The sequence below is a fragment of the Sinohyriopsis cumingii genome, chromosome 4 (genome assembly GCF_028554795.1).
Source record: "Sinohyriopsis cumingii isolate HCF-2022 chromosome 4, ASM2855479v2, whole genome shotgun sequence".
Lineage (NCBI taxonomy): Eukaryota > Metazoa > Mollusca > Bivalvia > Unionida > Unionidae > Sinohyriopsis > Sinohyriopsis cumingii.
In genome coordinates this window covers 102,386,909-102,400,620 of record NC_142964.1, presented here as the reverse complement: position 1 = coordinate 102,400,620, position 13,712 = coordinate 102,386,909, and the positions used below count along the sequence as shown (strand labels likewise).

The 13,712-nt window shown below is 35.6% G+C and overlaps 1 protein-coding gene across 2 annotated transcripts in view; it reads right to left on the bottom strand.

Moving 5' to 3' along the window:
* The window catches only part of LOC149801796 (uncharacterized protein KIAA0825-like), a 136,291-nt gene that overhangs the window by 10,831 nt on the left and 111,748 nt on the right, over positions 1 to 13,712 (bottom strand). For both annotated transcript variants that reach the window (XM_089956141.1, XM_089956142.1), the window contains one exon: positions 3,187 to 3,389. In XM_089956141.1, coding sequence (XP_089812267.1) covers positions 3,187 to 3,389 — 203 coding nt within the window. The remainder of the gene's footprint in view (positions 1 to 3,186; positions 3,390 to 13,712) is intronic.

Genomic DNA, 13,712 nt, shown 5'->3' with positions numbered 1-13,712 from the left:
TATAAATTTATCAATGCAAATTTGCTATGAAGAATAATTCACAAAGTAGCCAATATCAAACACTTCTCTACAATGTGTGATTTTCACAAGAAATCAGACTTCAACTACACATGGATGTTACTGTGTTATCAGCAACATTCATGTAATACTAACAGCTGGAGACATTATGGGATGATTAGATGGTGTCACTGTATCTTAAGATCATTTAGCCCTCAACAGTTGTCAAAATGAGTTAGCTATTTCTTTTTACCCTACTGATTTCATGGGGTTCACAATATCCCCATCCTTACATATGAGGTTCAGACATCGTTTGTCAGTGTACACATTTAAATCCTGATATGTTCATATATTTATTTTATTTCCTATTAATATTAAAATATATATGGGATTGGTAATGCCTGAATTTTATGAACACTATGTGATTTGCATGACAGGCCTTTTTAGAAAAACAGTCTAACTTTGCAATCATCAATTTCCTTATGTTTGTCACTAACTTTTAAATTTAAAACAAGATCCATGGCTCTTATCACATTATAAGTTGGTTTGTGAGTTATCCCAGTATGGAATAAAGAGGGAGTGGTGGATGATGATAACTTTGATTATATAACACAGACAGGATGGACAGAAAGTCTATAATAAACAGAACAAGTTTTACCAAAATTTGTATCATCTATTAAATTAATAAGATAGTTTTTATTTAAGTCATTTGGGTTTAAGACATTTATATTTTAAATTCTTGAATTCAATGGCCTGCTAGCACTTTAGCAAAGTACATGTACACTATGGTGTAGGAATCCCATTCATAAACCCAGGCCGATCACTAAGGTCAAGTCAACAATTATTCAGGTCAAATATGCCATACTTTAATTTGAATGAAGGTCACATAAACATCATGTGAAAATTGGATTAAATTTGCCCTATCATGCATACCCTAAGTGTTGATTGGTTCAACAGTCTGAGAAGGTCTTAACATGACTGTTTGAGTTATTTCAAAATGATTTAATTCTTCGAGATTTTTTAAAAAGTGAATTAGATGCTTTTGATTGGGTGTGCATATCGAGACTATATAATGAGAATACATGTACCACATATCCTATTCTTCAGTCTATGTCAGTTCTGTATGAGCTGTCAAGAAGAAATAGTGATTTATTTATAATATTTGCTTGTTGGGTTTAGCAGAATGGAAAATCTTTAATTTGAACAGTCACTGCCTACAGGATTATGCAAAATTTTCAAGGACTTTAATATTTAAATAATTCTATTGGATTCTATGAAACCTTCAAGGACTCCAGTGATATTCTACATTCATGGGATTACCTTGAAGTAAAAACATTTGGATTTAAAACTATTATTTTTCAGTGGTGCTAGCACTGTAGAACATAAACACATTAGAACCTTCATTCAGAACACCTTTGGACAGTTTCTGGATTAGTTTGAAACTGATAGTACAATTTAGGATAATATTTTAGGAATTCAATCACTGTTAAGTTATTTTTAATTCTTTCATTTTGTTTGATTTTATATTTTATTTAAATAACTTTATATTCTGTAAAACCAAATGCTTGTTTGGTTTATCTTGTCTTGTTACTTCAGTTTTAAGCCCCTAGACATAACACAAGAAATGTGTGATCTAAACACATTAACCCCTGGTGATGAGTTTACGTGGCAGGAGGTAGTAGCCTACTGCCGAGCTCTGCAGCATCAAGGTCATGTATGATACACTATAGTGAGTGGTATTCTAAAAAGGTAGACATATGAAGCTCTACAATGATACCAAATAATCTGGAAATTCTAGTTGCACTACAAAATACAGGGGGGAAAAACCTCATTTTTTGGACCCAATCTTTTTCCACCCAAAATTCGCCTGTGGTCACAATCTGATTTTGTGTCTGGCTTTTAGACTTTTTGGTCTCAGATCTAAGGCAGACTGGTACGAACTGCAAACAGACAGATGAACCTTTGCAAAAAGTCAGATTAGATGGGCATTTGAAATAAAGATTGGTCTCGATACGAAAATAATGTGTCCGTTAAGCAACAAACAAAAAAAATTCCAACTTTAACCCTTCTGCTCATGCATGAGCCAAACAGCCAATGAAAAATGATGTTTCTAACACAACTAGGCATTATGTTATTGGAAAATCACCTGGAAGTTGATTTATTAGGATTTATTCAGAAATAGCTTTCAAAATGTGTTTCCTACTCAAATTTCAGGTGAAACCGACAAAAACCTCCAGGGGTTAATGTGTTAATCTTGGTGTGATGGACAGACAAAAATTATATTATATGCCTCTAGCAATGCTGTGGCACGTGACAAAAAGAATTTTTATTTATTTCAGGAAGTCTGATAATTGTGGTCAAAATCTGCAGACTTAAACATGAATCTGTGACTCAAATTTTCATGTATTCATACATACACTGCTAGAGTCATCATGATAGTTAAATTCTACAATAAAAACTGTGCCTGAATACAGTCCAGTTTGTGTGAATTTTAAAAATCCAAATCAATAATGGTATAAGAAAATGGAATGAAATACTAAATGTCATCAATGTACATACCAAGTGCCAGTCATGTAGGTAACATAACTACCATCAAAATTCTGCAAGATGGGTACAAATGAGCACTTCTACTTGTATTAGTATGAATATAAATGATAGCTAATATTTTCATATGAGACTTCACTTAATGTATACACCCTCTATATGTTGGGTCTAACTGAAAACGGTCTAGACCCAGATATGCTGTCACATAATGTGCCAGTAGATCTGGGTCTATGCAGCTTGTTAGGAGTAATCAGTAGAACAAATACCATATGCCATGATCTGCCAGCACATTATGCAGTAGTGGATCATGGTCTATGTTACTAACAGCTGGACCTGACTTATATGTGAGTATATAAGGTATGTTGCTAATGTGAAAAATCCAGTAACTAATGATTACGTATATATCCTTATTGAAGTGCAGAAAGTTATCTGTGTAGTTCCAACTGATTCTGTGTAATTGTTCTAAAATAATGAAATTCATCTATGTGGTTCCAGTTGATACTGTTTAACTGTTTCATAAAATGTAGGCCCTGGCAGATAGATTAAACAAAGGAAGGACATGGCAAATGCAAAACTTGCTTCATTTGATGCTGGTAGATAAAGTTAAAAAAATAATAAGAATGAATTTTTTTATTAAAATCTTACATGATCAAGTTTACATGGACCAATCATCTGAAATTCCCTGTGAGGGTCAAATGTTGACTGAGGCCCGGGGGTCATATCAAGGGTGAAGGGTGGGATGTGAGTTGCTTCTGGCATGGGTAGCACATGATGTATGTCCAAATGTTTCTCTAGCCACAGCCTGTTATTGGCTATCATCCAGTATAGCTTTCTCAGCTCCTCCACACCTAGAGCAGGAAAATTAGAACACACTTATTACAAAGCCTGTCAATTAGAAACTAGCATCAACTTATTAAAATTAGACATAGGACAATAGGAACTAATGTTAAAATAATATAAGTCAATAAGACAGATAAATCAACAAGTAATAAATGGAAATTAAATACTAACAATTAAATGTTATTTAAGTCATGACATGAAATAAATGAAACTCCAATTTTTTCTGCTGCTTGCTCTTTACTTTACTTTTTAACTGGCACAATACAACAATTTTGTGCTGACATGCTAATAAACATTAATATATAAACACATACATACTACACTACAGGGCATGAGTCAAAAACCTGGATTACTGTAGGCAGATATTATGATACAAAAACTGGAAATATGACACAGAAACCCATACCAGTTTGGTGTAACTGATGAAAGCATTCAGTATACAATGGTAAGGTTCTATGTCAGATAAGGGCCATAACTCAGTATACAATGGTAAGGTTTTAAGTCAGATAAGGGCCATACTTCAGTATACAATGGCAAGGTTCTAAGTCAGATAAGGGCCATACTTCAGTATACAATGGCAAGGTTTTAAGTCAGATAAGGACCATACCTCAGTATACAATGGCAAGGTTTTAAGTCAGATAAGGACCATACCTCAGTATACAATGGCAAGGTTCTAAGTCAGATAAGGGCCATACCTCAGTATACAATGGCAAGGTTCTAAGTCAGATAAGGACCATACCTCAGTATACAATGGCAAGGTTCTAAGTCAGATAAGGACCATACCTCAGTATACAATGGCAAGGTTCTAAGTCAGATAAGGACCATACCTCTGTATACAATGGCAAGGTTTTAAGTCAGATAAGGACCATACCTCAGTATACAATGGCAAGGTTCTAAGTCAGATAAGGGCCATACCTCAGTATACAATGGCAAGGTTCTAAGTCAGATAAGGACCATACCTCAGTATACAATGGCAAGGTTCTAAGTCAGATAAGGGCCATAACTCAGTATACAATGGCAAGGTTCTAAATCAGATAAGGGCCATAACTCAGTATACAATGGCAAGGTTCTAAGTCAGATAAGGGCCATAACATCAAAAAAATTTGCAGTAATAAAAAATATAAAACTTTAACTTGATCATCTTATACCAAAATTAGTTTCATTCCATTAAGTCCTTTGAAACTTATTGAGTAGAATATCTGGTACTCAATGAAGAGGTTTTTATGCATCCAAATTTGTTTAAAATTTTATAATGGGCATTTGAAAAGCAAATGTCCAAGATTTTCCTATTTTGTTACATTTTTGGATGAATTAAATCATGGATCAGCATTATCTACATAAAGATATTGCGACCAGAATGTTACCTGTTACATTTGGTCTAAATTGGTCCTTTTTTCTGAGTAGTGGAAACTAACAAAATGTTGATAGTGGATAATGCATAAAAAATACAAAAGAAAGGAACACACAGACTGCACAGCTCTCATGTACACCACTGCGAACTGCAAAGTTTTGATCAAGACAAATTTCTCAGAAAATTCTAGCTTGCTAGGGAATACACTTTCACCTTTCGAGTTCTTAATTACAGATTTAGCACCATGAAAAGCTGCTGACAGAAAAGATTGCCTTTTAGGGTACAATCAGGGTACAATTAGCCAAGCATTTTGTATTGGAATTTCAGCACATAGCAGAAGCAGGCAAATGGGGTAAAATAAAACAGAGACAGCCATCTATATCCTGCGACAAGATAATTTTGTTTGAATATTTATATATAGAAAGTTTGTATCAATGTAGTGTATATGGAAGTCATTACGCTGCAAAACAAAAGAGTGAATGAAGGATGGATGGATGAATTAACAAATGGATGAAAATGTTAAAGCTGAAGAACCATGAAAAACAACAGGCATATTTATACCACCGGTTTGATATTTACAAAGTTTCAATAAAATATCTTAAATGGTTATGGAGTTTTGCCCTAGAAACCAAAGTGTGAATAATGGATACATGGATGAACAGACAAATAGATGACAACTCTAAATGTAACTGAATCCAAAAGATCTGTGAAAAACAAATGGTGCATCTATAATACTAATTTAATATGTGTGCCAAATCTCACTGAGATATCTAAAACATATTTTGGAACATTGTCCTGAAAATGAAAGAATGGATAAATGATAGATGGACAAATAAACAGACAAATATGTTACAAATACTGTAACTGACCAACAATGAATAGTAAAAGGCAGTTCAGGTCCATTAGTCCAATAAGTGTGCTGAGATACATGTATCTGGAATAGTTTGGGACTTATGCTTAGAGTTTTTTCCCTGCCAAACCGAAATGATTCCTAGAAGACAATAATTAGTAAACAGAAAGTTAGTTTGTAAAAGTTACACAGGGAAGAGATGAGCATCATGGTTTTTGCTCCAGAAATGAAAATGCTAAAGATGGATGGATGGATGGATGGATAAATAAACAAATAAAAATATTAAAAATACTGAGACATACTAGCAAAAGGCACATATAGACTATTTACATAATGTGTGAACAATACTTAATTTATTAAATAGTTCTGGAGTTTTGTCCTGGAAATGAAAGTGTTGATAATGGATGGATGAACAAAAACAATACAAATACTGGAAGTGGAGAGCAATGAATAATAAAAGGTACATCTGGGCCAACTAGTCCAATATATGTACCAAGTTTCCTAGGCCAACTAGTCCAATATATGTACCAAGTTTCCTAGGCCAACTAGTCCAATATATGTACCAGTTTCTTTAGACCAACTAGTCCAATATATGTACCAAGTTTCCTAGGCCAACTAGTCCAATATATGTACCAGTTTCCTTAGACCAACTAGTCCAATATATGTACCATGTTTCCCACGCCACCAGTCCAAAATATGCACCTAGTTTTCTAGGGATACCTTGAACAGCTTGTGAGTTATACTCTTCAAACACAAGTGTAGATAACTAAATGATGGATGGACCAAAAAAAGGGACCACAAAAATACTGTGAATGACACATCATTATGCTGATCTCTTATTTAATAGCTGACTGTGTAGACACTGGTAGAGCATGGTTGACTCTGGAGATTACTGACAAATTGGGCTAAATGACCTTGACCTATGGACAAGATGTGCAGTCTGAAACTGAACTTAATGTGCAGAAATTTTTTATCTATTATTAGACTTACCATGTCCATGACCTATGACCTTTAGAACCCAGAACCTAAAGGTTTATTGTTTAGCTTAAATGCAAGACATCTAAAGTTTGGTCAATGAGTTCTAGAACAAAAGTTCTTCTGCAAAACCCAGTTTTCTCTAAATCATAATGATCTTTATCTTTGGACCCTAAAATCAAGTCGTCTAGTAAACCCTCCAAAAGCTTCAGTCAGTTTAAGAATTAAGGTTATAATGCAAAAAACATATTTCTTCTTTCAATCAGTGACCTTGACCTTTGATTTTTGACCCCCCAACCAAATACCCAAGGTGTAAGTCATCCATAAACTTTGGTGGAAGTACATGGTTAAGAACTGGAATTCTTATGCAGAAACATTTTTCTTCTTTCTCTTACTGTGACCATGCCCTTTACCTTGAATTTCCAATTTGCCAAAATAGAAACATTTCTTTTGTGGCAAGAGATACAATGCTATCCATAATATGAAAAGCCTGTTTATAATCTGGGCTTGGATGTACTGTTTATACTTGTGTACAAATGAAGTCCAACTGCAAACAACATGGTAGATCTGGGTCAATGGTGTTTGTTTACCTGTTACTCCCGACAAACTGCATAGACCAAGATCTGCTGGTACTTTATGCAATGGCAGATTGTATAGTTTGCAGTTGGACTTAACTCATAAGTAAATACAGCACCATGAACCATAGTGCAATAATTCTCTGGTCATCACATATCCTCATTTATTGATATCACATACCCAGAAGCATACCCTATATCCAAATTTGCTCATGTTGCAAACAATGTTAGCATTATTTTCCATATTCTTTTAACTTGAACAAGCGGTAAGCATGCACATGCATAACTGGGAAGAATTTTATTAGCAAATCAATAACATCTGATGTTTTAGGTACAAAGCAGCTATGGGGGAAACAGTGCTCTGAGAAACGGCTTGATAACAAGCAAGCAAACACAACTCAAACACTTGCTGTGGGTAGAGGGGAATGTGATAAGTTGCACTTTTGATGAACTGTCAAAATATGCTTTTCCATCCACTGTAAAGAAGAACTACCAGTATACTGAAATTATGTCAAACTTTGGTAGATGACAGGTTACTCTGCTGATAACAATTTAAAAATTAAGACTTCAGGGAATCAAGATAGTGCTGGGAAAGGAAATGTACAAATCCAATTAAATGATGGATCTGCTCAATTTGTCCTTGGGATAATCACAGATATCCAATCAAATGATGGGTCAGTTCAAATCATCTTCTGGATAATCACAGAAATTCAATCAAATGATTGGTCAGTTCAAATCATCTTTTGGATAATCACAGAAATTCAATCAAATGATTGGTCAGTTCAAATCATCTTTTGGATAATCACAGAAATTCAATCAAATGATGGGTCAGTTCAAATTGTCTTTGGGATAATAACAGAAATCTCATCAAATGATGAGTCAGTTCAAATCATTCTTAGCAAAATCACATAAATCCAATCAAATGATGGGTCAGTTCAAATCATCCTTGGGATAGTCACAGAATTTCAATCAAATGATCGGTCAGTTCAAATCGTCTTTGGGATAATCACAGAAATCCAATCAAATGATGGGTCAGGTCAAATCGTCCTTGGGATAATCACAGAAATCCAATCAAATTAATGGTCAGTTCAAATCGTCCTTGCAATAATCATCTTCATTTCAAGATATAAATAAGCATGAACAAATATACTATAATAATTATTTCTTTAAAGGCTAGATTTTATTTTACAAAAAAATGTATTACTAGGAAATTTGTTACTCAAACTATTAATTATCTTATGTAAATTCTCATGTCAAGAATTATTGTCAATGGACAACTGGACAGCTGAATTTGCTGGTCTCTCAAGTTTACAAAAGAGAAATACCATAGCACTAAATTTTTCTTCTTTACAAATACCCAAAATACTACATGTATTTTTCATACTAATGAACAAATATGCTCTGAAATCTCTGTAGATTCATTAACTTCATCACTAACAAGAAGTTAACCATGGCCTTGGCCAGCATGTCAAGCCTACCCCAATGCTTTCAAATGAAACAAAGGTAGTAGTAACCTACTTTTGGTGAAAAGGTATTGAACCAACCACGACACACTGACATATCAATTTCCATGACAATAGCTGACAGTACCAAAGAAACTCACCAAAATGTACAGCTGAAACAAAGTCACTGAAGCATGAACTCTAGGATATAAAAAAAAATTGTATGACTCCCTAACAAATAGAACATAAGAAACAAGGGCAAGCAAAAACTTTACCTAAATCAGAGAAACCTGAAATTTTGGTAACAGTGACCTATATTTTAGCAAACTGATGTTGTACACATGAAGAGGGATCCATAACTCAAGAAACATGTCTCTGTGTACCAAATTACTAAGTATAACTGACATAAAAAATTTAGCATCAAGCTTACTCCAAATGTGCTATCACTGACAAACAAGGGAAAAATCTTCACCCATAGGAATGAGCCATGAACCAGTATGATACAATATAAATGTAATGCATACTTAAGTCATATCTCAAATCCAAAGATGGAGGGATACAAAAGTAATGAAATAAATTTAACCAAAAATCTTTAACAATGAGATTAATCTAAGATGTGAACAGTTTTGTCTTTGTTGGTTTTAACAACATTTTTATACATTATTGCCTGCATCATACCAAGGAAATGGAAGTTAAGAGCCTTTCACAAAGAGACACTAAGGCTTACCTGGGTGGGTATCAAACCTGAGTCCAATGCTTTATCAATTGAGCTATTGTGCCTCCTCAGAATACAGACATACACACACACGAATTTCAAGTGATTGCTGTGTCAAGCTACCACAAAGGTGGAGTTGATGAAAATTAACATTAGATTTATTTAGTCAGTGAAAGATTAGATTAAATATATTCCATACAGTCTAGCCTTGCAAATATTTAGGAACCAGGGATTCCATTTTTGTCAGATCCACCATTTGCACTCACTTATAAGTTGAGTCAAACTGCATACAACAAAAACCCTGATCTGCACATGTACACAGTTGCTGATTTGACTGTAATGTCCAGCTTTTGCCAAGCCTGGGCTTGACAAAAATGGTCACAAATACTAATAAGTTAAACTGAAAATGTATACAAAGACACTGTATATACTTCCTTATGTCAGATCCAACTGCAAACTGCACAGATTCAAATCTGGGTCTATGCAGTTTGTTAGGACCAATAAGTAGAACAAACACAGGCCCCAACCTGCTGGTGCATTATGCAATGGCAATGTTGCTTGCAGTTGGACCCAATATATATATATATATATATATATATATATATATATATATATATATATATATATATATATATATAGTAAAAACATTTCTTCCACCTGCTCATCATAAATTTGGTTGCATGAAGTGAGTGGAAGTGATCAATGGCTACTGATGAAAACTGGACTAATATTTTCAAATACCATCCAGTATCCTTTGCCTTCCGTATATTTCATCTTCTCTCAGAATTTGTTACCAAAACTGAACTCTTCTGCCAGACATCTAACAAATAGTCTGTTTTCAGAACCAATGAGTGAAATATGAAACACTGAAAATGCTGGTCTCAAAATTTCAATAATTCTGTAAACCTAAAAACAAATGTTCTCAAATTCTCATTCAAACAAACAATGCACACAACAGCAAATCATTTCATCACAGCAAAATATTCACTCAAAACAAAAATGTCGGAACTTGAATACAGGCATCTTAACAAACTTCTCCATTCTGCACAATGCATTGGCAGTATGTGTGGTTTCTGATTGTGCAAAATATGTGAAAACCAGCAACACCATTTAAAACCAAATTGAAGGAAACAGACAATTAGGAAACTTTCAAAGCACAGTACAGTCATTTCAAAGCACAGTACAACCATTTACCAAAAGGTAAAACTTTACAGTGATGTGATGGATAGAATGATTGACAAGGATAAACTGTATACTGAAAATCAACTAACATAATAGTTCTAATTGTTTGTTGTAAAGTAAATGTTGGTTAGATTGATATCTGGATTTATTGAGGGACATGTCATTTTATTATTAAAGATATTAAGAGGAATGGTGAAAGCATTGAGAATACTAATGACTTGGAGGGTTAAGGTAATCAAAGTGTAGAGAATACTGATGGCATGGAGGTTTGGGTAATCAAAGTGTAGAGAATACTGATGGCATGGAGGGTTAGGAAAATCAAAGTGTAGAGAATACTGATGGCTTGGAGGGTTAGGGCAATCAAAGTGTAGAGAATACTGATGACTTGGAGGGTTTGGGTAATCGAAGTGTAGAGAATATTGATGGCTTGGAGGGTTAGGGCAATCAAAGTGTAGAGAATACTGATGACTTGGAGGGTTTGGGTAATCAAAGTGTAGAGAATACTGATGGCATGGAGGGTTAGGGCAATCAAAGTGTAGAGAATACTGATGGCTTGGAGGGTTAGGACAATCAAAGTGTAGAGAATACTGATGACTTGGAGGGTCTGGGTAATCAAAGTGTAGAGAATACTGATGGCTTAGAGGTTTGGGTAATTAAAGTGTAGTGAATACTGATGGCTTTATAGGGTTTGGGTAATCAAAGTGTAGAGAATACTGATGGCTTGGAGGTTAGGGTAATTAAAGTGTAGAGAATACTGATGGCTTGGAGGTTAGGGTAATCAAAGTGTAGAGAATACTGATGGCATGGAGGGTTAGGGTGATAAAAGTGTAGAGAATGCTGATTGGAGGGTTTGGATCATCAAAGTGTAGAGAAATCTGATGGCTTTGAGGGTTTGGGTAATCAAAGTGTAGAGAATACTGATGGCTTTATAGGGTTTGGGTAATCTAAGTGTAGAGAATACTGATGGCTTAGAGGTTTGGGTAATTAAAGTGTAGAGAATACTGATGGCTTTATAGGGTTTGGGTAATCAAAGTGTAGAGAATACTGATGGCTTTGAGGGTTAGGGTAATCAAAGTGTAGAGAATACTGATGGCATGGAGGGTTAGGGTGATCAAAGCATAGAGAACACTGATGGCTTGGAGGTTTGGGTAACCAAAGTGTGAGAATACTGATGGCTTGGAGGTTTGGATAATCAAAGTGTAGAGAATACTGATGGCATGGAGGGTTAGGGCAATCAAAGTGTAGAGAATACTGATGACTTGGAGGGTTAGGGTAATCAAAGCATAGAGAATACTGATAGCTTGGAGGGTTAGGGTTATCAAAGTGTAGAGAATGCTGATGGCATGGAGGGTTAGGGTAATCAAAGTGTAGAGAATACTGATGGCATGGAGGGTTAGGGCAACCAAAGTGTAGAGAATACTGATGGCATGGAGGGTTAGGGCAATCAAAGTGTAGAGAATACTGATAGCTTGGAGGGTTAGGGTAATCAAAGTGTAGAGAATACTGATGGCATGGAGTGTTTGGGTAATCAAAGCATTGAGAATACTGATGGCTTGGAGGTTTGGGTAATCAAAGTGTAGAGAATACTTATGGCATGGAGGGTTAGGGTAATCAAAGTGTAGAGAATACTGATGGCATGGAGGGTTAGGGCAATCAAAGTGTAGAGAATACTGATGGCATGGAGGGTTAGGGTAATCAAAGCATAGAGAATACTGATGGCTTGGAGGTTTGGGTAATCAAAGTGTAGAGAATACTGATGGCATGGAGGGTTAAGGTAATCAAAGTGTAGAGAATACTGATAGCTTGGAGGGTTAGGGTTATCAAAGTGTAGAGAATACAAATGGCTTGGAGGGTTAGAGTAATCAAAGTGTAGTGAATACTGATGGCATGGAGGGTTTGGGTAATCAAAGTGTAGAGAATACTGGTGGTTTGGAGGGTTAGGGTAATCAAAGTGTAGAGAATACTGATGGCATGGAGGGTTAGGGTAATAAAAGTGTAGAGAATACTGATGACATGGAGGGTTAGGGCAGTCAAAGTGTAGAGAATACTGATGACTTGGAGGGTTAGGGTAATCAAAGTGTAGAGAATACTGATAGCTTGGAGGGTTAGGGTAATCAAAGTGTAGAGAATACTGGTGGTTTGGAGGGTTTGGGTCATTAAAGTGTAGAGAATACTGATGGCATGAAGGGTTAGGGTAATCAAAGTGTAGAGAATAATGGTGCTTTGGAGGTTTTGAGTTATCAAAGTGTAGATAATACTGGTGGTTTGGAGGTTTGGGTAATCAAAGTGTAGAGAATACTGATGGCTTGGAGGGTTTGGGTAATCGAAGTGTACAGAATACTGATGTCATGGAGGGTTTGGGTAATCAAAGTGTAGAGAATACTGATGACTTGGAGGGTCAGGGCAATCAAACTGTAGAGAATACTGATGGCATGTAGGGTTAGGGTAATCAAAGTGTGGAGAATACTGATGGCATGGAGGGTTAAGGTAATCAAAGTGTAGATAATACTGATAGCTTGGAGGGTTTAGGAATTCAAAGTGTAGAGAATACTGATGATTTGGAGGGTTTGGGCAATCAAAGTGTAGAGAATACTGATGGTATGGAGGGTTAGGGTAATCAAAGCATAGAGAATACTGATGGCTTGGAGGTTTGGGTAATCAAAGTGTAGAGAATACTGATGGCTTGGAGGTTTGGGTAATCAAAGTGTAGAGAATACTGATGACTTGGAGGGTTTGGGTAATCAAAATGCAGAGAATACTGATGGCATGGAGGGTTAGGGTGATAAAAGTGTAGAGAATACTGATAGCTTGGAGGGTTTAGGAATTCAAAGTGTAGAGAATACTGATGATTTGGAGGGTTTGGGCAATCAAAGTGTAGAGAATACTGATGGCATGGAGGGTTAGGGTAATCAAAGTGTAGAGAATACTGATGGCATGGAGTGTTAGAGTAAACAAAGCATAGAGAATACTGAGGGCATGGAGGTTTGGGTAATCAAAGTGTGGAGAATACTGATGGCTTGGAGGGTTAGGGTTATCAAAGTGTAGAGAATACTGATGGCATGGAGGGTTTAGGAATTCAAATTATAGAAAATACTGATAGCTTGGAGGGTTTAGGAATTCAAATTATAGAGAATATTGATAGCTCGGAGGGTTTAGGAATTCAAATTATTGAGAATATTGATGGCCAGAGGGTTAGGGTAATCAAAGTGTAGAGAATACTAATGGCTTGGCAGGTTAAGGT